Source organism: Cynoglossus semilaevis, chromosome 19 (genome assembly GCF_000523025.1).
Source record: "Cynoglossus semilaevis isolate Cse_v1.0 chromosome 19, Cse_v1.0, whole genome shotgun sequence".
Classification (NCBI taxonomy): domain Eukaryota; kingdom Metazoa; phylum Chordata; class Actinopteri; order Pleuronectiformes; family Cynoglossidae; genus Cynoglossus; species Cynoglossus semilaevis.
The window spans coordinates 3256252-3282262 of record NC_024325.1 but is presented as its reverse complement, the minus strand read 5'-3'; the positions used below and the strand labels follow the sequence as shown (position 1 = coordinate 3282262).

General features: G+C 40.3%; 1 protein-coding gene across 1 annotated transcript in view; it reads right to left on the bottom strand.

The window, feature by feature from the left end:
• The window catches only part of jade2 (jade family PHD finger 2), a 131285-nt gene that overhangs the window by 52315 nt on the left and 52959 nt on the right, over positions 1 to 26011 (bottom strand). The window contains 3 exon segments of the mRNA XM_008332321.3: positions 870 to 1037; positions 1125 to 1336; positions 3580 to 3734. Coding sequence (XP_008330543.3) covers positions 870 to 1037; positions 1125 to 1336; positions 3580 to 3734 — 535 coding nt within the window.

Here is a 26011-nt window from a genome sequence, read left to right as displayed (position 1 = left end):
GGCAGCAGCTGTATGCACTCATGCAAAATAAACAGCAGCCATTCTCTCTCCAGAGCCGATATTTAATAACTCAAACAACACTCAGAGCCAGAGGAGGAGGCACACGCTCCATCCATTATCACCGCTGCAGAGTGATGCTATGAGAGGTGGTGATTTCTCAGATGAATGGTTAAAACTTTTAAGATTCTCGTGTGCCTCCAGGAGTCACGGCCACTAAAGTACCTGTGCAGTTTAGAGCACGGGTGTCAAACTCATTTTCACCGGGGGCCACATCAGCAGTACAGTTCCCCTTGATGGGAAGACTGTATAGATCAAGGGTCCCAAACCCCTGGTCCGTGGACCAGTCCCAGTCCATAGGTCATTTGGTACCGGGCCACAGTGAAAAAAAAAGTACTTAATTTTTACTAATTTACTTAGTAATATTTTAGAATAATGTGTCATTCAGACAGATGTTTTAATTTGAAAATTTAATGATGCTTCAATGCTCAGCACCTTGGTACCGTCTGTAGTAACAGGTGGTACTGGCTGACCAGTCATTGGAACAAAAAAGGTTGGGGACCGCTGGTATAAATGTAACTACTCCATAACATGTTTCTGCAATTGATTATTATTTATTCAAGCTCCAAATTTTGTTCATTGCTGTGTAATAAAAAAAAGTTTTAATTTCTTAGGTTAAAAAACTCTGCTGCATGGACTTTACTAACTGCTTTTTTAGCTCCCGCCGGCCACACAAAACGACTTGGCGGGCCAAATTTGGGCCCCGGGCCTTGAGTTTGTGGTTTAGTAAACAAGTAAACAAAATCACGTTTTTTGTGTGTGTGTCTGTGTGTGTGTGTGAGACTTTCCCTGTGTCTTTGCCCAAGTCTCACCTCTGGGATCCATAAGGCACAGCTGACGTGGACCCACTTGGTTCCACTGCGGGTGGGCTTGAGGGCACCACCTCTCTTGGGGCAGAGCAGACACTTGGGCTGCACCCCCAGAGCACAGGTCCGACACAGCCAGTTCCCCTGCGGTACCTTCAGGATGCCGTAACACGCCTGATAACAGAGAGCGGCCCGGCGTCAGTGAAGGTCCGGTTCTTACAGAGAGACATTCTCACGAGCAAAGATACTGCTGTTCCTGACCTGATGGACACAGACGTTGCATTTGTCACAGAAGACCATCTCGTTGCCGTCCTCCCCCTCGGGCGACCGGCAGACGTCGCACACCACGTCCTCGTCGTACTCGATGCCGAGGCCTTCCTCCGCCTCGATGGCCTGCTGCATCTTCTCCTCACACACGCTCTCGAGCTCCACCAGAACACACTCCATGGTCAGCTCGTCCAGCTCTGGCAGGGCTGGAGGGTTAGAGACATAAAGAGAAAGCTCATTAGTTTTGGCCTATTTTCGTGTGTTCGTTTTGCACTTGTTCTACGCTAAGTCATTTAAACTGGTGAAACTACACGGTCGTCACAAAGCTTCTTGACAACAAGGTCAACAGCCATAGGAGGATTTTCCTTTTCGAAAAATTCAAAATGTGTTGAGCCAATTTACGGAGTTATTTCTGGCCCAGGAGAGTGAGAAAAGTGTTAAAATTACACACGGCTCCTTCTTTGCATTCACAGTTAACAGGGTCACGTTCTGTTTGTGTTGTTGTACTGTAAAAGCCAAGGAATATTTCTGCTGAACAGTGTAGCCGGAGGACGTGGGAGTGAAGTCTCTGTGAAGCAGAACAACGACAAAGAGAAACGGCGCTGTTCATCTTTGATAAAAGTCCATTTACAGTTCAAATATTCTGGTTTGAACTTCTCGCCCAAAGCTAAGCTCAGTTCACAGGCCAACGGTGTGAACATTAGAATTCTCTCTTTTGCATTTGCATCTCAAGTGGTACCTCGCTTTAAGGCTGGTTAATAGTTGATGAAATACTTACTTGGCTGGAAAAGGTAAGATTTCACAGCAACGGATTGAGAACAACGAGACGGAGAGCAAAAGGTTTGACTTTTATGACAAGAAAATGTCAATGAAAATATGACAGGAATGTGTTCTTTTTTTTTACTAAATATAAATGCTGTATATGAATATTATTCATTAAAACGAAGCTGTTTAATTATTGTGTATTGTGCAACAAAATATTGCAATATTTCACTGTAATTCAGTGAATATTTTTCTTACTAAAAAAAACGCTGCTCAACACCTGATCTATCAACAAACATCAGTTGTTATTAATCAACAACTCAAGTAAAATTCCTATTCACTCAGTAACTATAGCAACGAACGGCAAACTAAGAGTATAGAGTGATGTCATCAGTGTTGTAGTGATGCTGCCCTCTGTCCCTATTTTCCTTTTTTTTTTCTTCTGTTGAGTTCAGGGTGAGACGACAGTGAGGACGGAGTCGACATCTGATGTGATTACAAATGATGCGACTGCCATTAACTTTAACTTTAACTTTAAAGTTATTCTCGGATCTCCGACGACGGCCACGTGTCGCTGCTCAACCTCACTGTATTGATTTTTTCCACTCTAAAGTGTGTACTGTGCAACTTTATGACGCTGGCGAAGAATAAATCCGAGTAGGACTCGGGGAATACAAAACAGATAGGACTGTGAACCGGAGCCAAGTGGCAGCGCTTGTTTTTGATTCTGCAGTTGATGTGAAGGAGTCAGACGTTGATCTGGTTTGACATTTACATCGTGAGCCGAACAAGAACACACGATCGGCAGGAAGGCATCGTTAAGAAATGACGCACAAGCACGTGCCGGTTCCTGTACTCCATGTACTCTCAGTACATATACCGATTTTACGTGTTTGCGTCAATGTTGGCGCACATGACAGCTGTCAGCACAGACTCTGATGAACACCCCTACTGCAGAAAATAAAGAAAAAATTGAGACAATAAATCTTCAATTGCCGAACCAATCAGGGCCAGGCGGGCTGTAAAGTGAGTCACCAATGTTTTCCGTTCTGACCCCTGTGTGATTTATGGATACTGTGTCCCAAAAATAACGCCCGAAACCCTGGCAGGGATTTATAAATACAATTACTGCTTTATCTAAGAGGAGCTGATATGATACAGAATAAAATGGAGAAGGTGAAAGAGAACTCCGAGGTCAACGGCTGTCACCGAGGCAAAAAATTAGAAGCTATGATAAACTAGATTAAACACAGAGAGAGGGAGGGATTTGGTGTACTAGATTAAACACAGAGAGAGGGAGGGAGGGATTTGGTGTTTTAAATTACTATGAATAATAAAAAAGGTGTCACTTGAGTGAATTGATACCAACAAGTAGGAATTGAACGCCATTCTGATTCACTTTTGGGCAAGTTCAAACTTCATACAAGTTCCTCCCTGACTTAAAACATTAAAACAAATAAGATGTGAGGGATTAATGATTAGTGATTATTTTTTTCAGGCATTTTTACAGTTATACATTGGAAATAAAATATAAGTGCAGACTCATTCCTGAAGTTCTTTCATAAACTGTAAAGTTCAAAAACTGAAACAATTTTCCCCATAGGAATCAGAAGCTGTCAAATATCTTCTCTGCTTCCACCATTCACCATCAATTGTTACCTACTGTCGAAGCTCACTTCGCACTCACCCATTTGTCGGAACTCCTGGTTGACGACCTCCAGCCAAGCAACATCCAGATCATCCAGGTCATAGCAACCATGCAGCTGAGTGTGAGGAGGCTGAAGACCACCGTTCTTCTCCAGTCTGTTGTCAGATGAGCCGCATGTCGACTCTAGCGGGAGTCTGTGCCGAACAAAGAGGAACAAAATTGGGATATTATTGGAAATACCTTTTAATTAGTCAGTTGTTTCAAACACAAAGTAAAAACATTTTTTTGTCGTTGTAGATGAGCATTTTCTCCAAAATGTGAAGTTGGAATTCAACACTTTTGTTTAAGCTCTCTTTATTACTGTAATAAATTCAAGACAAAACCTAAGTACAATACCTCAACACTAGGGATTTCCAATTTTTTTTTTTTTTTTTGCCGATATTGTCCAAACACTTGTTTTCCGATACCGACATCAACCGATACCAATATAGGCCTGGTAATATTTATTTATTTATCTGTAGAAACCACTGTATGTTTTGTACAATATGAGATTAAGATAAATGAGCTGCAATGCTGCCATCTAGTGACTGTCACTTTAATATACAGCTGTTTTTCCCCAAAACTATTTTTAGAGCACACATCATTTGGCGATACCCAGGCATTGCATTATTGGGTTTTCTTTATCAGAGGAAAAACCGATAACGATTCGAACAGATATTACATAACATGCTAATATCAGGCCGATATTATCGGTGGGGCGATATTATTGGACATCCCTACTCACTTAAGTATAAATAAACGACTGTTAATCGTCATTGTCTCATTACTATCCGTATATTTGTGATCCTGAGATTCGTGCATTAGCAGTTACCTATTAGCATTGAGCATTGTAGCATTTTTTGTTTGCAGCGTGCGATCCTGGAGGAACTGAACCTCTGCTACCATAGTAACACAGAATGTTTCAGTCATTTCAGATGCAAGGATTTCATCTATTGACATGCTGATGACAAACGGGATGCCCTGCCCATGTCCGGGTCTCTCCCCCCTCACGGTCCAGAAACATTACATCAGGTCAAAACATGCAGCCCGGCCATGACAGATCAAGTGGTTGTAAGGCTACAGTGCCAGGAAGTTCCTCCAGGCAGTGTCTGGTGCCCGCAGCCTCAGGCCTGACTCTCTGTCTATGCACCAACAACAACAACAGGAAACAGGGTCAGGAACTGTGCTCGACCCACTGGGAGTCAATAAAAACTCACACATATTCACATGCGCACACACACACAGTGGGCCTTCGAAAACCAGGTAACACACACACACACATATTGAATATGAAGATGAACTGCATCACAAGCACACCAGGCAGAGAGTAATTGGATAAAAAAAAGAAAAGTTACACACACACTGGCACACAGGAGCTCTATGTTTGGCATAGTAACATATTAACTTTCACACACCCACACGCCCGAACGCACACACACGGACATTTGTCTGGTACAGTCGTGACCTTTATCGGAAAAAGGTGAGCTGCGTCAGCGATCATAACAAAATCAAAACAACCTGCAACTCGGAATTTAGTCCAACAACAACAACACGTTAGGGAAAACTAGATCACCCCTCATTGACCTTACCATCATCATCATCATCATCATCATCATCATCGTCAACATTATTATTATAATTCATAATGATCAAAGTCTTTGGCGATTCCTCCTTTTCTCCTTTCTCTCACGATCGTTTTCTCCTTATCCACTGTCCTCAACCCGACAGTTTTATCGACGTATCTCCAGTGACAATTCAAACATAAGATAACGTTAACAAAAACAAAATAATTATATCCAGAATTAATTAACGTGTCAACGATAGGAGCGATAAAACAACAGGTCCATATTTAATTAGTTTTGCCGATAATGACGAAAGAGACGGCGTGTAATTATACTGTCTAATGTCTCTGCTTGTCGTACCAGCTCGCTCACCTCTACTTCAAGTTCACGTTAAAACAAATATATACTTTCTAATGGTATTTCTCTTTCCTTCCTTCAACTGCACTGCCATCTTTACCCACGTCTCATTACCTTCCCGTCAGTTTTCTCGGCGCTGCATTATTACACCTGCACTCCCGTCTATGAAGCTGGCTGGTGAGCGTGAAACTCGGTTGCCACATTTTTTCAAAACTCTTGTTCTAACAAATACTGTCTAACACCTTCGACCATTAAAGGTATTCACCAGAGCTGGTTTGCCACATATCTCCAAATCACAAACAGGTCTTTTTGGCAGTTGAATGTTAGCATTTTGTCAGTAATTGTCATTTTTTTACACAGCTGGTAACTATCTATCTATCTAGCGTGCAGGCACGGAGGCATTATTAGTAGTGGAGCAACATACAGCTGAACGTTAAATCTGCCGATAATTAGGTGCTGTTTTTGACATGTTTGTCAGCGCGGGTGGACAGTTTGGCTCGGAGGCATTATTAGTAGTGGAGCAACACAGAGGCATACAGGTGAACGTTAAATCTGCCGATAATTAGGTGCTGTTTTTGACATGTTTGTCAGCGCGGGTGGACAGTTTGGCTTTCTTGTAAATAATAATAAAAAAAAAACAGCACAGTTCTCCTTCACTCACAGGCTGAGAGGAGAATATTATATCCCGACGCACAGAGGATTATCAAAACACGGCTAGCAGTGGAAGTCACAGAAATCTGTGTACGTGTGCTCAGATGTATGAAGTGATGAGTTTTGAACCAATTAAATGACACTGACAGGTTCTCCTTCCAGAATTCTGCAAGTCATCTCTCTGTTTATGAAGTGTGTAATTACGAAGTACTAACGCCCTGAGCATATTTACTAATTACAAGTGTTTAAAACACTCGTGGGATATGGAAACATTTTTTTTTTTTACCAGTGCAACAAAGTATGTACATGTAGGTTGTACCTACATTTGGACTAAGTGTTTTAGAGTGAAATCAGATACTGAACTAACACGCCTGTGCAGTGAAGTGGAAGAAAGGGAATTAGGGAAACACACGACACCCACCCACAAGAAAGTAATCCTACTGTCTATGCTAGCTGTGTCAAACTCATTTTGGTTCAGAAGCCGCATACAACCTAATTAGATGTCAAGTGGGCCGGACCAGTAGAATGATAACATAAAAAATTATACATTACAATAAGTCCATGTTGGTTTTAATGCAAAGAAGTACAAGTATATCAGATATTGATTATTTATTCATATTTAATTAAGGTGTGAGGTGTGAATTTTTATTTTTTTTATTTTCAAGATTCATCAAGTGGGCCGAACCAAACACTCTAGCGGGCCGGTTTTGGCCCGCGGGCTGTATGTTTGACAACCCCCTGGTCTATGCTTTAGTTTTTGTTGTTGTCTGGTTTTACCCCTTAGCTTGGTTGTCAGTGCAGAAGAGACATGAGGATGTTAAAATAATGTCAAGTCATCCCTCCCCAGGATGTGGATCAGCAGAGGGTTGGAGTACAGTGTGTTCCTCCTGGCGTTGTCAGTATCATGTGTCCAAACACACACACACACACACACACACACACACACATTATCAAGTGCAAACAGATACTAGAAGGCACAGAAACAATCAAATCCTGACTGACGGGCTCGAACTGATCTTACATAATACAGGTAAACAAATCCATGTGCAATAGGTCTCCTGTGATCCAGGCTTTATTATAACAACAAAGGCAGAGATAAAGTGCAGAGTCGTCTGTCTGCGGTGAAGACAATAAAAGCTTTATGTGAAGCTATAAAAAGATGTTTTGTCTTGTTATGTGGTTATGACGAAGCCAGGCTTTGGGGAAACCCAAAATACTTAGTCAGGTTCGTTAGAAAAGTCATTTTTTTGTGTACATGTGAAGTACCTCACTGCTGCATATTTTGTTTGGTTGGTTTTATAGTGTGTACATACGCTATGCTTCTAATTCTGCCACCAAATCTATTTTTGAATAGTATTTTCCATCAATTGGTCATAAACTTGAATATATCATGACCTCAACAAGAAACCAAATTTAACAATATAATTTTTTCCTCCTAATTAATGATAAAACCATGGCGACAACTGGTTAGCTGCCCTCAGAAAAAAAAATTAACTAATAAAAAAATTAACTAACATGTAATAAAATGACCAGGTAATTTGAGGAACAAATGTCCTGATACAGAACCTTTTTGTTTGGTTAGCAATGCTATACTCTTTTTTTAAATGCTAAGTTGACGACTACTTAGTAAAAAACAATTGAGTATATCCTATATTGTGCAACATGTATTATTAAGTCTCATAAAATTAATAGTTTTGGCGCACCTCTACTGTGGACAAATGTTCACTACACTCTCTTTTCAACGTCGAGGAGTTGAGATTTAGAAAAATTGAAATACTAAAGGCACCTTGGAAATCACTCATGTTTACACTGGAGGAGCAGAAGGGAATATTCAGATGTTCCCTCAGATTCATAACAATACAACAGCCAAGTTTGCTTTGATCTTACTAGTGCGTCGTGTGAAATATTTATGAGGAGGAACTGCTCGCTGAGGAGCTGGAATTCTTAAACAGTGAAAACCAAACAACCCCCTGCCTTCACTCCTGCTCCTGCTCCTGCTCCTGCTGCAGCTGAGCGCCGAGGACCTGAGCACAAGTGTCTTCAGTTTACTCCACTGGATGTGTCTCTGGGGAGCAGGGGAGTAGGAACTGTAAAAGTATATCTGGACTGAAAAGTCTGTTATATGAGCCTGTGCCGAGAGGATGGGTGATTTATCGTCTCACGTGTGAGTGAAAGTGAAAGACGGAGATGGAGAGACACCTGGATCATATAACTGATGCAAATCACTTTTTTTAGGGTGGCTAAAACCTATTAGTTATGAATAAATAACTGGAAACAGTAGGTAGCTTGAAAAAAAAAAATATGACAACAGGGAGGCACCTTCTGACATGTTATCACCCACATGACTCATCTCGGCCTCTGATAAAAAAAAATTTAAAAATTACCAAGAGTGACGCTTTTGAATTTTGGGAAATTATTAATTCAACAAAAAGGGGGAAAAATGTTTGCATTGCGTAGAAAAGAAATACACATTGAAAACCATTCGCTTTTTCGGGTATTGTGGGGGAACATTTACAGCCACACTACAACACTGCCCCCTTCCTGTCTTTTCTCCTGCGACCTTTCTAAGGCAAGTGAGGTTCAGAATTCTTCTCAAAAATATTTAAACGTGCAAAACAGACCCAGTAGGTGACAAATGGGTATTTGCATTTTTTTATATTATGTAATATCACTTTTGTATGATGGAAACTTTTTTCTGTCAAGAGTATTTGTAGTATGTATCTGTGTCCTAGTCTACATACTTATACATTTCTTCCATTGTACCAGCATTTCCCTGCACTCAGACATTTCAAACTGGTTTTTACCAGCAGCTGCTGAAGAGAAAAATCCAGGTTATTTATATAAACCCCAGATAAAAGTTTTTATCTTAAGCCGAGATAAAGTAGACGTTGTTTTTCATGACAAGTTTCCAGTGTGGGCAGAGTGACGGTGACTAAACCCCGGCTCCTAGTATGACATTCTGCCCACACAGGACATGCCTATAACAAACACAAATCACACAGTGACAGATCACTCATTAAGAGCAGGGCTGTCCTTCCTAATTACCATAGAAAAAAAACACCGACGTGACACAACAGGAGGAAAAAGGATTAAATAAATGGTAATAAGAAAAAAAAGAAAACTGACATGATAGGGAAGATGCTAAAAGAGCAATAAAATAAAAATTAAAAATGATGATTTCAAATGTTCTAAATCTGACGCTCACACTTTATTGACACTCATGGTGCACCTTACTGTTTGCTGCTCTGAGATCACAGAGAATCTTAATTTTTGAAACACCTCACTGTAGTGATTTTAATTAGCTGGCAGCTTCACCAAAACAAACACTGAGTGATTTCAAAATATTTTGAAGTATAAATGAAGCACTGCTAAGAATTAGGATTTAAAGTATTCCGGCCCTTATGCTTCAAAATAAAGACCTAATCCAGAGGCTCCACAAATCACAAAGTCATGACCAGCTTTTACTCATCTGACCAGCACCCGACATCCATCCATCCATCCATTATCTACCATTTATTCCCTTTTAGCAAGGGGCACTGGGGGGCGCCAATGCCAGCTTTCTACAGGTGAGGACTAAGTAAAAGGAACCCGAAGTACCCACGGAGAACCCACGCACACATGGGAAAGATCAACCACTAATGGTGGTGCTAACCTTTATCAAACTTCCGCATCGGTGATCGTCTCGCTGTAGAGGCAACCGTTCTCCCAGCATTTGCTAACATGTGGCCCATCTGACCAACACTGGCAACACGTTTTATTATATAAAACATTTTATCGTATAAAAAAGTCTCCACTTATTTATAAGTCTTATAGACAGTGTACAGTGTAGGTTTTCCTAAGAAAACAATGATTTACGCCTTTTTAAAACATTACAGTTGTCTGTGGCGTCCCCAGATGGTCAGAGAGGGCATTGCATAAACAAGGGACTTCACTATCACTTACATTTGGTACTACAGTACAGAATGAAATAGTACTGCTACTACTGCGGTGATAGTGAGATTGCGGTGATTTCACCAGGATCCTCGCAGGGCTATTTTGGGTGCAATTAAAGTCATTGGTAACTTATGCAAGGAATTTCAAGGGGATCGACACTAATCTGCATCGTTTAAGCATTAAGAGAAGTAAACATGGGCTACGGTTGTTAAAATCGAGGATCTAAAAAAAAAAAAAAAGTAAACATGGGCTACGGTTGTTAAAATTGAGGATCTAAAAAAAAAAAAAAACCAAAAAGGCAATTTCAAGAACATCCAAGTGGGGTTAACCCGAAAGACAATTATGCTCACGACAGCAAGTAATTGTCAGTAATGATGTAAATAAATAGGTGGAAAAGGAAAACCGCAGCCAAGGAAAAACAGAAAAAAAATTAAGATCTATGGAAGGAACAAAAATCAATTTGAAAATAGACGAAAACAAAACCAAATAATTGGTCTCTCGTATCCATTGCTGTCTTTATGGTTGATAGTACAACCATACAAACAAAAGGCGAAGATTCAACCACCATGTCGGGACAGGGCCACCATCAGAGCTTGAACAACCAGAAACCTTTTTGCCGTGAGAAAACACACTCGAGATATCTGAGAATTTCTGTTAAGTCAATGTTAAACTGCTGAGTGCAGCAGAGTTCTCTGCCCGCGCATCACGGAGGAAGAACTTTCTTCTACTGGCCGAGTCTCAGTGATAAATTAAAGCCCTGATAGAAACTCAAAATGTTCATTTTGTGTGTTCCAAAAACAGGGGTGAAGATGGAGGGTGGGGGGGGGGGGGGGATTTAGTGTGTACAAGATTTAACCACTTGTTCCGACATACCACTCTTGTCAGATGCAAACAATCACTTCCCTGTGTGTACATACTGAGGTCTGTGTGCGAGTTTGAAATAATCTCTCATTCTTCAAATACCTCACTGTCACAGTATGGCTGAGAAAACCCGCTAGTCCCTTTTCTTCCCAGTAATCCCTCTTCTTTTTTTTCTTTTTCAGCCCCCATTTTCACACCAGACACGGTCGGTGTGGGTGTGTGTGTGTCTCTGTGAGTAGCAGGATAATCGGGCCAGCTGCCAACGACAAGGCACAAGTTTACTCACTCTTGATGGTTTGTCATTGCAGGTCATGCAGTTTTGGGGTCCGTTCACATAAAAGGGTCCAGAAAATGGTGCCATGTTCCTGTCACCGAAACTGTGGGAAGCTGGTCAAAAGTCTTTGACGTTGCCGTAGAAACTTATAATCATTGAGAGCCTGTTGTCAGTTGTTGATATTATGTACATGTAAGTATTCACTTTTTAACTCGGGCTTAAAGAAAACAAGCAAATTGATTTGACAAATAATCACCAACGCATCCTAAAATCCTTAGGCTTAGACCCTGTACCACTTAGAATAAGCTGTTTGTAAAATGCCATTTTTTAAAAAATAATGCCTTTGTGCCTGCTCGTCCCCACACTTCACAATAGCAGAAAACAGACCAGTGACTATTTATAAATACTTCTTGACTGTAGTACCACTGCCGACCAGCAGTCTACAGAAACTCACCAATGTCTCTGATGAAATGGTAGTTTCATATTTTTTTAACCAGAGTCCTGTGAGTGAAACTGTTTTTTTAAATTAACTTTCTGATCATAATAATCTCATTTATCTGGATAATGGACCTCAGAATCTAGATTTACGAGCAAATCCCTAAAGTATCCTCCAAAGTGCAGTATTTCATTAGAATTTGTGCAGTGCGCACTTCCTAAAAACAGTGACAGTCCATAGAAAATGACTCATTCTGATGTCATGTTTACAGTAAATGCAAAACACACTTAGACAGGAACTACAGAAGACAGTGAGTCAACCGACCTATGTTTGGACTAGACAATGTAACCATATCTCCAACACACACACACACACAAACACACACAGCGGGCTAGTGATCATTGGGAGCAATGAGTCATCTTCATGTCATATTCATGTCAACGAAATCAATCATCCCCCCGAAACACGAAAACATCATTTACACAGTGACCTTTAGAGCTAACTCACCCTGTGTTGTTTTAACAGCAATTAGCATCTCACTCTTACACACACACACACACACAGGCTTTTGTCTTGTTGCGAGCACTGGAATAGACATGCATTCCCCATCCACTTACCCTGAGTTTACTTAATACAAATACCCCACCCTTTCATGCAGCCTTGACTAAACCATAACTTCTATTTTAGTCTCAAACCTCAAAGTACTCTCTCACTTATTGTTGCCCTACAAAATATTGCACTACAATATATTGGCATACTAAATATACAAAGCATATATACTATAGGGCCTATATAGTTTTCATGTTGTCGCACATTAGCCTAGCAAAGCTTAGATTAGCTTGATCAGACACTCTAACTCAGTGTTTCCGAAACTTTTTTTCTGGGGACCCATATTTTAAAAGTCAAAATCATTGCGAGTTTTAATTGGATTACAACGTTGTTCAAGTGCTTTTTGTTAAATTGCGCAGTTGAGGTTAGTGGCGCCTTTTTGCGCTTTTGTCTAGCGTGCAGAAACACAGGACAGAATGCTAACATTAAATACATAGGCTATAATTAATTATACACTATTTAAAAAGAAAATCAGACACAGGTGGAGCTTTTAAACTGGCAGCTATTTTGAGGTTTGTTTGCAGACAGTTGTTGCAATGACTGTGAACTCCTGGGAAACTTGATGCGAGACGACCCCAAAAAAAAACCTGAGGGTCGTGACCCAGTCTTTAGGAAAAAATGCACTAACCAAATTTCCTGAAGGGAACTCCCAAGGGATTATCTATCTATCTGTCTGTCTGTCTATCTGTCTGTCTGTCTGTCTGTCTGTCTGAAAGTCGAGTCCATGTACAATGACAATACAGACCATAAAAAAAACAGTCCAAACTCAAAAAGCACATATGTCTCGAAGGACTTCACTGCTTTAAAATTAGAATTTAAAATAAAAATATCCTATGAGTATAAATGGTTGTTAGTCTCTGAAGCTGGAATTGGCTCAGCTGCCCAACTCCTAGACCCCAAAAAAATGTCCCCACAAGATTTGCTATACATGGACCACTAGCAAAAAAAAAAATCCCATTGAGTTTCCCCATTGATCTCACAGTAAATGACTGCTTTGGTTTAACACCACTCTGAACGTCCAATTCACCTGATACACCCAGAGTATATAATCTCACAAAATGACCACACAACGAGAACATTCAAAAACAAACACACGCTGCATCAGAAGTTGTTTTTTCGCCAAGTTAAAGGAAGTGCTGAAAGCTTAGCAACGGTAATTCCGAGGCGAGCGTGTTTAAGGCGCTGCCCACACGGTTTGACTGACAGCTGAACCGTGGAAAGAAAAGACTGGAAGTGCTGCAGTAATGAGGACCAAAAACTGAACTTTTTTTTTTTTAAAAATAGCAAACCAGTGAATTACCATTTTTACTAGGAACTGTGACTTTCCTTATAGACTCTCCTGTCTCTTTGCATCTCTAACTCTGTGAATCTTGTTGTCCCTGTCAAACCCCTGTCTGTGTTAGGACTCCAAGACTGAGATGAGATGTTATTTCAGTCTTTACAGCGGAGAGAAACTTTTTAACACAACTTGTCCACTACTTTATAATTTATATTTTGCAGGTCTCCATCGTACAGCTGCTACAAAGCAGAGCCAAACGTGTTTCAAGTTAATTTGCCGGTTACAGGCAGACACACACAAGTGTGTCACTTTTGTCTCCCCTCCGAGTTGTCTGCACTTCTTTGGCACGGCGCTATAATGAGGTAGCAGACAATGGTTTCACTTTATATCAACAAAAACCTAATGTGTTGAGTGAGGCGTGCAGCGTTTCACCGTTAATTTCACAACATTTCATTTGAAACACTTCTGCGGCTTGAAATCGGAAAATGATAATGATTTGCCGGAGGTTTCTGCCGTAAGCCTGACATTAAAACAGCAATTTGGAAAGACACAAGTACACTTGACTTTTAGAGGAAATGCAATATGACAATCTCAGGGGTTTATTGCATGTTGTAAAATAGTGCCGAGACTCAGTGAGAGTCAGTGCCAAGCTTTGGTGCAGCTGGGCATTCTAATCGGAAGTGGTTAGCCATACAGTAAGTGATATGAATGTCTATGAATGTATTTATACAGTATATATTTTCTTTATTTCTTTATTATAATAAAAATAAAATAAGCTACTTTGCCAAACTTCAAGTAAGAATCATAAAATGTGTCATGAATTTTTAGCTCTCATTAGCTATTTTTTTGCTATTTTTTTTATTGACAACATTTAGCATGCGCAAAGAAATATAAGGCTTTCAAATTTCAGAAATTAGCTTTATAGGCATTTAACGACATTGGACACATTTTTATCAACAATCCAAGAAACTCAAAACTCAAGTTAAAGTTTTCAACTCCAGGAAAGTACATTACAGGAGGGTTTAATGTGTTATCATCTAGCCTCTCTCTCTCTCTCTCTCTCTCTCTCTCTCTCTCTCGCTCTCATACACCTTCTACTTCCTCTCCAACCCACATCAAAAATGTGAAAACACTGTTAAACATTTAGACACGTCTCAAAACGACCACAGGAGCAGATAGGCAGGGGCGGATAGACAAGGGGCAGACAGGCAGGGGCAGCAGAGAGAGTGAGACCCAGAGAGAAAATTAAAAAAAAAAAAGTTTCTTTGTACATGAAAATACAGAATTCAGGCAGACGGGGCAGGAGATGTCTTCATTCATAATTTCTATCCATTTACTTGGGTGCAAGTGGGACACTGAGGCTCAGAGACACACTGTGGCGGGTGGTTTGCAAATACATGAAGCAGGAAGTGAAAGCCATCAAAGACGGCAATTAACTTCCTGTTTTCGTTTTTGACACAAAAATGGATTTTATTAGCTTGTTGATAAAAACAGATGTGTCCCAAGAGAAAGACGGCAGCCTTCTATAGTTGATTAATATTTTTTTAAAAAGGACGAGGCAGCCAGAATGATGGGTTTTGTCTTTACATTAAATATTCAGACTTTAGAAAAGAACCAAGTTACAAATTCCACTTCAGGTTATTCATGTTTTTTGTGTGCCTATCGGAGCTGCTAATCTCTGGCGGACTGTTCCTTTAAGAGGATTGAACTAGCAGATAAATGTGGTATGAGGTACTGTGACTCAATGGGTTTTATATACAATACAATATAAAACACGCCGTGACAACAAAAGCTGCACGTCACAGAATGGGCCCACCACCGAGTACAGCGTGTTTACATTTGGGCTCCGAGTTGTGACCGTGTTTTGGGAACTGAAAGATTAACACACTCGTATTAGCCAATGGGAAGAGAGGAATGTCACACAACTGAGCCACAATGTTCCCTTAGAGTTTCCTTTTCAGAAGGAAACACTAATACTTCTTTAAATAAATCATTACGCAACACGCTCTCCCCTTCTCAGGAGGGGCACAAAATACCTTCTCAACACTGTCCATCGAGCTTTCCTGAGTGACTCCACTGAAGACAGGCAGTTCCCTCAGGATTTATTTAAACTTTCATATGATATTCGTATGTGTATGAAGTGTGTTTTGAAGAAAACTTTATTTAATAGTCCCCTCAGCAGCATCAGCTTGATCACCTCCTTTTTTAAAAGGTGCAAAACACACACACACACACACACTCGTGTTTAACTGTCACAGGTTGTGATCCGTAGCTGAGTTACGATCCCGTGAGCATTGTTTGAGCCATAAAAACCAGAAGATTGCATTGCCACATTCTGACAGCTCGGGCTGCCCTCTGGTTCCCCCGTAAATTACAGCCTGCTGTTTTCAAATGTGACTCCTCATTCTGATGCAATAAAGCAGAGAGAGGAGCAAACAGAAGATCTTTTAGAGAAACATCTTTACAGGCTCCGCCTCTGTTGTTGTTGTTGTTGTTGTTTTCACCATTATTACAGTGTTTATGTCATAAAGCGGTGCAAGGCATTTCACAGGTTTCTCTCAAGAGTGAAACGCTTCTTAATATTTGTGCGTTGATCAAGGCAAGCCATCCTGTTTTCCCCAGCAGGGGGTCTTTATACATGTATGCAGCATGCTGACATGAGTGTCTTGGTAGGACAGATGAGAATAAGTGTGTGGGAGTTGTTTTTAAAAAAGCGGCCCTTGCAAGATAAGAGAGCGGAGAGAAAAGGGAAAAGATGAGATGGAGATAAAAAAAGAAGAAGAAGAAAAAACAGGAAAAACAGACAAGAGGGAAAGACAGAAAAGGTCATTTCAACCCCATCACATGCTATTCTGCTTTAGATGATATCATAGGAGTTACAGAACGTTCATGTGTGTGTGTAAATTGGTTTCCATCTGTTGCGGGATGAGCGTGAGTCACTGTATTCCAGGAATGTACGGCGGGTGCATGTGCGTGTGTGTGTGTGTGTGTGTGCATTTATATACAGACAAACACACACTAAGCCTTTTCTACACCAGTTTGATGGGAAGGATCACATTTATATTTCTCTATAAAGCCAGGCTCAGACATACAAATACACTCAGACAGAAGAAGCCGGAGCTGTTTTCATTTTCTCTTCGCCTTGTAATCCATCATCTACAGACTTCCACACCTGTGACCTTCTCAGCACACAGTTCTGGAGCTTGTTTCAGCATTTTATATTGAACTAGCATTGCTCTTGCTCTTTATTTTGAATTAAAAAAAAAGTGAACATTAATAGCTGTCATATACCACCTAAATACTACAAACTGAAAATGAAAAAAAAAATTTAATCCATATTTTCCATTTGTGACCTGAATTGTGTTTTTCTACTCAGCTGAAATGTCAGTCCTTTTCTTACTAGCGAAAAAGTTCTGAGAGACTTCCTGTTTAGAAAATTATTCTTTTTATGTGCATGAGGATATTTCTTTTCCTCATCCTGTACTTCGCAACAAAAAACAAACATACAACATATCCCATGACTCTCATGATCCCATGCTGCACTAATTGTGTGCTGAGTGTAGTGGGTTGGCTAGCAGCAAAAAAACAAAGGACAAGATTTAAATAAAAAAACAACAAGACCCTCTGTAGATAATGTTTTTAACATTTGAAGAAATTACTTAGAAGCTATTTGGTTTGGGTTTTTGTTTGTTATGTTTGGTAATAGCAAAAGATAACAGTTTTACACTTAAAGCCCAAGGCTAGCTGCTAACTAGCTGTAAACGTTGTTACCAAGCACGCCGCTTGGCTACAGCGTTATCGCTTCATCCTTGTCCTCGTTCTCTCTACTCACTATCAGATACTGATGAAGTATCAAAAAATACGATTCGGCGTCCACCCTTAAATAATCAGCACAAACCGATCCAAATTCAAAAGAAAACCAGGGGCTGCATGAGGCCGGCATTACTGCGTAATGACAGAGCTTAGACCCATCATCTTCCTTTTGAACCCCTTTCATTCGTTCACTGTTATTTTTTATGTTTTTTTTTCCTTTTATTTTCTGCTCCAGGCTGCTATCTGCTGTAGCAATGACCCAGTGTAGCCACAGGGATGATTTAATCAAACTTAATTTAATCATATCTAATCTAATCCAGTATGTGATTTATAATACTGTTATCTACTATTTCAGAGGAACAGCCAGAAGATTCTCCTTCTCACTATCAGGCCAAGTGCATCGCTCTGAATACAGACGATCGGATAAAAAATGGGCATAAATACGAAATGAGGAATTGTTACTACGCACACACACGCGCAGAGAGGAAGGAAAAATGATGGGAGCAGACAGTCAAGTGTTTCCATTTCTGTGAAACATGTACAGGTCATGAATATTAACACAAACCAGTTGGTGACTTAGGGAGAAGGGGGAAGATGGAAGGAGAGAGAAAAAGAGAGAGAGAGACTTTTTTTGCTGTCATACTGTCAAGCAAGTGTGTGTCTCAGACACACTGAAAGTTCCCAGGGAGGTGTGTACAACCAATTAGCTGCAATAAACTCTCCCCAACATGTTCCTTGTCAACACACTTTGGGGGAAAAAAACAAAACAAAAATACTGCAGGAAACTTCTCAACTGTCGACTTTCCACACAACTCCTCACAATCACCACACACACACAGGCATTAAACTACACTATGAACAAACACTCGCAAAGTCTGTCTTTTTCTAACGTACAACAAGTTTGGAAGTTGACCTTTTCCTGTTAAAGCGCATCTTTGTTTTTGTACTTTTTTTTCTTCCTAGTCCCGTACTTCACGGAAAAATCAATACAAATGTACAGCAAGGTTAGCTTCCACATACTGAATTATTGTTATATCATATTTAAATTTGAACTTCTTAATATTTGTTTTTAATCGCGTTTGCTGGATTGCCACTTAAAGCTAACAATACCCACGCTAAGCGATTCCCACTATTTCTGTGCTCAAGTCTGTAAAATGGTTAGCTTCTAAATGACTTGCTCTTCATGTTATTATGCCAAGGTTTGACCACTGTTGTTTGTGTTAACTGACATCACATCACAGTTAACATAAATAGTAGCTAACATGACTACATAGATAAATATTTATTTATATAAATATTGCGTAGAAAATACTCCTTTAATGTGTGAATCTGTCAAAAGAAACTGCAGAGCATTCTGGTCCGATTTCCGTAAAAGATGAGCACCCCCCCCCCAACCTCTCCCATCCCGGCCTGAAAAAATACTGAAAACAATGACAACTCTGTGAGTACAAGGGCAAATATGCATTCACTGCACATGAGGCCTCACAGACAAGACCTTGTTTTTTGTTCGAAACACTACATGTAATGACACAATGGATTTTCATGAAGAGTCTCGAGTTCCTACAATTGGCAGATTTTGGAAAGAGAGAGAAAAAAGCATAATAATGCACCTTGGAAGTAACCTTCACACTCTCCTGTAAAATGATGTGGTGTATTTGAGTGAGAGTAATGAGAAGATCATTTTAATCTGTGCTAACAGTGGAACGCTTGGTACTTTTTAGCTAGGACGGCAACATGGACCTCTTTCAACTCATATATCTATTCGGAAGTATTACACACATTAGCTTGTAGTTTAATTTGAAAAGTTCAAACAGCCCCGGAACCACACCCCTGGGAATTGAAATACTATTGAGAACCTGATAACGTATATTTTTATCTGTACAAACCAATGCATGAGTTGCTGCCACCTGGAGGCTTGTTATCATTCAAGCAGTACAGCAGTGGTACACTTATGTCCATATGCATACCATATTCCATTGAAAGCCTCACACGCCCCCCCCCTTGGGACCTCGACCCCGCCAGGGCACTCCATCCCACTATTTGAGAAGTACTGGTGTAAGGCTAAAATGCTAAAATGCTAAAAGTATAATGCTATTATAAATTAATCAATAACATAATTTGACGGGCCAGAATAAAAGGCCAAACAGGCCACATCCGGCACCCGGACCCTAGTTTACCCACGCCCGGTCTGTGTTTAATATCATGGCAATCTAGTCTTAGTCCTCCCTAATGTCATGTAAGTGACATGAGAGGTTAGAGTTAAGAGGCAGCAAAGTCATGAACAGCCCGTGTTAAACACTTGGGTGGTATTAAGCACACTTGTACTGGACAGGTCCCTCTGAGGGCAAAGGTCAGACTTGTAAACCACAGCAGGCCACAAACACTCACAGCTAGGAGGCATCTGACGATCTGCCTGGAGTACAGTTTAAACCTGACCTGATGTTCGTCCTGTCTGTGCAGAAGATAATCCTGCAACAGATAAAGTCTCAAAAGCCAGGGCAAGCAGATGGGGGAGGGTGGAATAAAAAAAAAAAAAAAAGTAAAGACATTCTGGGAGTGAAAGCTCTTACTTCCAACCCTCTCTCTCTCTCTCCCTCTCTCTGCATCTGCTCTTTTTTGTCACCCAGAGACAGTTAATAGGGCGACGTATGCTCCTCCAGCAGATAATACTGAGAGCTGCTTCACTGCAGCGCCTCCAGCAGCTCTGCCGGCTTTTTGACTTTTTGCCAACGCAGGAGTTTATTAACTCATTTTTTCTCCCCTTTTGCTCAGAAAAAAAAAATCTTTAGCACAGGTTTGCCTCCTGCTACTGTAAATGTCACCACTGTAGCTTCGGCACATCATTTAAAATAGATATTGTTTTCCAAAACAGTTAACCCTATAAGGGCAATTGTATCATATTCACTTTAGAAATTTTGTTTTATTTCGCAAATGAACATGTTGTCGCAACATCTCAACCAAAAGAAAAAACCAAAACAAACTGTAAAATCAACGATTTTCTCCCCGTTAATTCTAGCTTACTAACCAAGACTCTTACACTTACTTAAAGGTAAGGGGTAGTTTTTCCAACATTACAATTTTGTTGATGTTTTAACTCTTTCATTGAACATGTTTTATTCCAGTTTCGTTTTTTTAATAACCGTCAACCGTTATATTTTAAACGTCCAGGCGCAGTGCAGTCGCAGCCAGATATATGAAGGCCTGAGTGTAATACAAACACTTATACACACACTCACATACGCACACTCACAAGTGCAGAAACACACCTGGCTTGTGGTTGAAGAAAAAAAAGGGGGAGTTTAAAGAAACTGTGTGAATGTGGGACCTACATATGTCTGAGGTTTGGACGTTAGGTTAAAGAAAAAAAAGAAGAAAAAAAACAAAGGGAGGGGAAACTTTTGTCAGCGTCAGCTTAATGCTTTTTTTTTTTCTCCTTTAAAAAAATAAATAAAAGTAGGTATTTGTGACTTAACCAGCTGCAGAAACATGTGGCCCACACTCTGCTACCACAAACAGTGATGGTTTTTAATAAAATAGTAGAAATGTTAATTAAATTTAGAATAAATTAGATTTTGACAGTCTTAAGCATTGTTTGAGGGATGAGCTTAGGAGGAAAATGGTTTAATGATGTCTCTAAGCTAAACGGATTAACTGATTTGATTTAAAAAAAAAAATCCCTAATGCATTTAAATTATGTGCATATACAGTATGTTTCATTTTTCTTCCTCCTCTACCTTTTTAATTCTAAACAAAGTTCATTTGATTACCATTTTACTGTAATTTAGTTGCATATTTTCAACGTAAGAAAAAAAAAAAAAAGAAGACATTTTCCTTATACTTTTGAAAATCAAACATCACTTCTAACCCACGGTGGTTCGGGGGAAAAACAGTAACAGCTGAGAGATACTGATTTCTCACATGCCCTGCTCTGCCAAGCTCAAAGTCCAATAATTGGCAAGGACTTTGAAAAACTCAGTGTTCTCCGGAGGGAAAAAAAGTGTCAAGTCAGATCGGGCGGAGACAAGATGAGCAGTGATTATCTGTGAAATATCTGACAAAGATCTTGTGGACGTTTAAGCCTTCAATCATCAAGGACAAACTCGGGTGGTCGAGCGGCACCTACAGATCAACACACTTCTCGTAACGCTCGTGAACCACGTACGGAGAAAGCGAGGATATCAGCTCGTCGTATGACTTTAAGTTAAAATAAATAGATGGTTATTAATCCTTTGGGGAGTCCCGTCAGGAAATGAAGTTAATGGAATAATAACGAAATATCCAGTTAGATTTATCTCTCGACTTTAGGTTTGCTTGCCAACGGCAAACAAAATGAAGTATCAGAGAGATTAGGCCAGACACTCACAGAGGGTCAGAGACATTTCTGTCAATAAGTGGATTCCTATCTTGGCTTGTACACTAGAACGGGGACAGTGTAGTTGGACGTCACAGTGCGACAACAACTACAGCCTCGCTGTTCACGTGAACATTCCGACTGTGGGAAACCTCCGCGTTTTAATGAGAGACGAGGGGGAGTTGGGTCATCGTGTCGGAGCAATAAATCCCCAGGATATGCACGTGTGCGTACACTACCGCAGGCATGTGCGAAGCCACACTGCACACTAACACAACACATAAGCGAGCGAGGGTCTACCCCATCGCTGACTCCATATATCACACATGCACACTCGCACGCATGTTGACACCCACCCTCTTCCTGCATTCCTCTCCTGTCTGACACACTTCCAGTAAGCCCACCAGTGCTTCAAAAACAGCCCACCCCCACCACCACCACCTCTGGCCCTCCAGACGTCAGAAGGCTGCTGAAAACATGCTCAGCTCTCTCTCTCCCTCTCTCTCTCACACACACACACACACACACACACACACACACACACACACACACACTCACAAACAACAACAGCATCTTACTGGAAACGTGGGGGAACCTCCTACTGGAAAAGCCAACGCTTCAAAGTACACCGTATATATATTTTTAACTCATAACCACTCGTCTGTGAACGTCTTGAGTTTCTGAGTGAAAACAATTATTCTAATGAGTTGGAACTTCACTATTTTCGAGGCAGTAACCAGACCCCTGTTCTGGCTTCTGAGAACTTCTTCGTTTGGACTTTTCTAATCTAACAGTCCAGATTTTTTTTTTTTATTTAATATTTTTGTTGATTTTTGTCGTTCGTTTTCTAAAACTTCTAAAGGCAAAAACAAATTCTAGGCAATGAGTAAAAGGCAATAAATTGTTCCATTCATTGAAATAATGAAATGCCAACATCTCTGTGGTACTGTAGATCAGTGTTTCACAAACTTTTTTTTTCTGGGGACCCACACTTTAAAAGTCACAAATCTTCGCGACCCAAGTCAATAGACATTATTCGTAAACTCGCAAAACATGATGCAAGACGACCCCAGAAAAACCCTCTTGCGAACCACCTGAGGGCTGCGACCCAGTCTTTGGGAAACAAAGTTCTAGACAGTAGGAAATTCTTTTTTAACAAGGAAAAAAATGTTTTGTTTTTTTTTTCTTTTGTATTTTTACTTTTAGCTTTTTTCCTTTTTGAGCAATATTTAAATATATAAAGTGTGAAACTTTGAATGCTGAGTTCATTCAAATTTGTGAATTATGCGTCTGTCTTTGTTTTGGGGACAGAAAGTTTTAGTCTTGGATGTGTGACTCAGTTGAGGCTGCAGCCTTACAGAAAAATCTCCTTTACCTACTGCTGTGCCGTTTTGATGAGCTCTGATGAGCCGGCTCCTCGGAGGTGCATTCCCACTTGCTTTAATTTTGTGCCTGAAAGCTTCAATTAAAGCCACATACACAGAAAACAGAAGACGGGCAACACAAGGGAGAGGAGCCGAGAAATGAATTGGGGCATTTGTGTTATTTGCTGAAGAAACTGCGGAGCCCCCTGAGTGTCCATCAGCCTCTTTGCCTCTCTCTGTCATTCCCTGCAGATAGACACTAAGTGTACTGCTCTACTTGAGCATCTCATCTACCTGTTTGTTTACTTATTCTCCCAGCTCCTCAACAATCAACCTTTCTCCTCCCCACCGTCTCTCTCTCTCTCTGCCTCGTTCTCTGGATAATTCAACACATTCTCACTCCTCGTCTCCGTTTCAGTCATCATCCCAGTTTGCGATTCTCACTCAGAGCATCCTCTTTTTCCTCCTCAAATCCTATCACTCTGATTAAAATGAACCAGTCCATCAAAATGTACGCCAGAGTCAGTGAAATAGTACCAAACTACCGACTCCGAAAGTCAATAAAAACACAAACCGGACACTACGGCAGGTCTTTCTTTCAGGATTCTCCTTGATCCTGTCTTACACAAAGACCTCAGTTAATTTAAAGAATCACAACCGACTTTGCTCAGCACCCTTCTAAGATTGCACCCAACCTGGTTCGGTTAGCTTTAGTCCACCATGTAGCACAGGCATGGGCAAACTAAGGCCCGGGGGCCGGATGTGGCCCGTTCAGCTTTGTAATCCGGCCGTCCAAACTTGTCCAAATTCTATAATTCTGTTTGTATTGTGATTATACTTCTGCCTTTTCCCTGCAATGCCCACATTTTCCCTATAGATGGCGCAGAGAAGGCTAATAAAAGCATTTTAGCATTTTAGCCTTTATGCATGACTTTTACATGTCATTTATCTTATTTCACACAAACGCTCCATCTATCTGCTCCTCACCTGCCCCCCTGTCAAATTTTAGGACAATTGTGGCCCACGAGTCAAAAAGTTTGCCCACGCTTGATGTAGCATGTTGTCTTACTCCTACTGTGATGCTCTGTATGTATGTGTGTGTGTGTGTCTGTGTCTGCTCATAAAATAATATTAAAAGACTTCACTATGATAAAATCTTATTTCTGACTAAATAATAGTCAGATGTTTGTTGGCTCAGAAAACAAGACCGAGATATTCATCTGAAGACTTTTGGACTTCATTTTAGATGTTTGTTGGCTCAGAAAACAAGACTTTTGGACTTCATTTATCCCTTGGAACACATTAACAAAATCATCTAATATTTACACACACACACACGTGTGCACATGCATGTATATGTATATGTATATATGTGTGTATGTATTGTATTGTAACAACATGCAACTTTACTTGCCTTTTTTTCCCATACCACCAAACCCGGGCCTTCAGCTCGGCAAAACAAGAGCTAAGATGAAACCACAAAGACCAAGAGGCCGTTCAGATGGTCTGGGCCACTGATATGAATAATTCATACCAGTGGTTTGTTAAATTGGCACAGTTATTGAAAATGGGCCTTTGTTGGAGCTGCTGTCTAGGGGACAAATGACATCATCTGCTAATCCACTTAAGTCCAAGTGCAATAAAAGTGAAGAGCAACAGTACAATCACCAGTGGATGGGACTATAATAACGCCACTCTGACTTCATGTTAACAACATACATAATGAAATATCCCATATAAGGGGCCGGGCACAGCAACTAATAAACAGGGTTCAACTGTCACACCGTGACTCATCTATCATGTGTTTGCTGCCTTGCGTGACATCACACAGTACATGGGTTACTGTATAAATAAATCTCTTTAAAACACATCCTAATTATTTGAAATGGTTCTCGTTTGACAAAATATTTCACGGTTCAGTAAGAGTTTTGTGTTGCTCAAATACTGTTTTTAAAACGTACCGTACTCACAGCTATTTTTTCCTCTGCAGTAAATATATGGTTAGACAGAAATAGGTTGTTCTAACATGCAGTCGTCCCTCGCTGTATCGAGGTTCGGCTGTCATGCCCTCAGTGTTTTTTTTTTACAATTTTAATAGTTTTCTTTTTTAATATTTTAATTGTATTCTTGGATTGCAGATTTTTCGCTCTATCGTAGGTTTTTTTTGCAGTAAATAAAAATGATTAAATTTCCAATATTTCCATTCATTTATTATTAGCCTAAGAAGAAAAAAAAGGAAAAAAAATAATTAAAAGACATTTTGTAACAATGCATACAGAGTATTGCAAGAAATAACCTCAACGTACATTTAAACGAGATTTGTAATAGTTGCGTTTTTGCGATATTTTACAACCTACTATGCCTCCTAAAGGGTTCGTAAAGGGTTAATATATACGCAAATAATATAATAACTATTGGTTTGCGGTTTTTCGCCTATCACGGGCAGTCTTGTAACGCCATCCCCGCGATAGCAGGGACCACTGTGCATCTTTTTACGGCCGAACTGTAGACAAAGTGGTTGCTGCGCTGACCTTACAGATCACCAGTTGCTGGTTCAATTCCCTGTCTTCCTGTATGGAGTTTGCCTTGGTGGATTCCAGTTTCCTCCAGAGTCCAAGAACATGAATGATTTGGTCTAAGGAACATTCTTAATTCATAGTGAGGGTTAATCTGTTGCCCCCTCAGGTCATGGAGATGCTTCTCATGACATCCAAGAACATGTAGTGCTTGTAACCAACAACCATTTGTCACAAGTGAAGAATCCCATAATATTATCCCTGACAAACCACAACAAGATCTATTAAACCAATGCTTCACTTCTCCTTAACGGAAGCAACCGACCAAGAACGGGACAATTAATCTTGTCCACGAGGGATTCAGGTCCCTGGTGTGAGTTTCACATTGTGTCAAAAACATTTGTATTGTGTTTGTGTTTGTGAAAG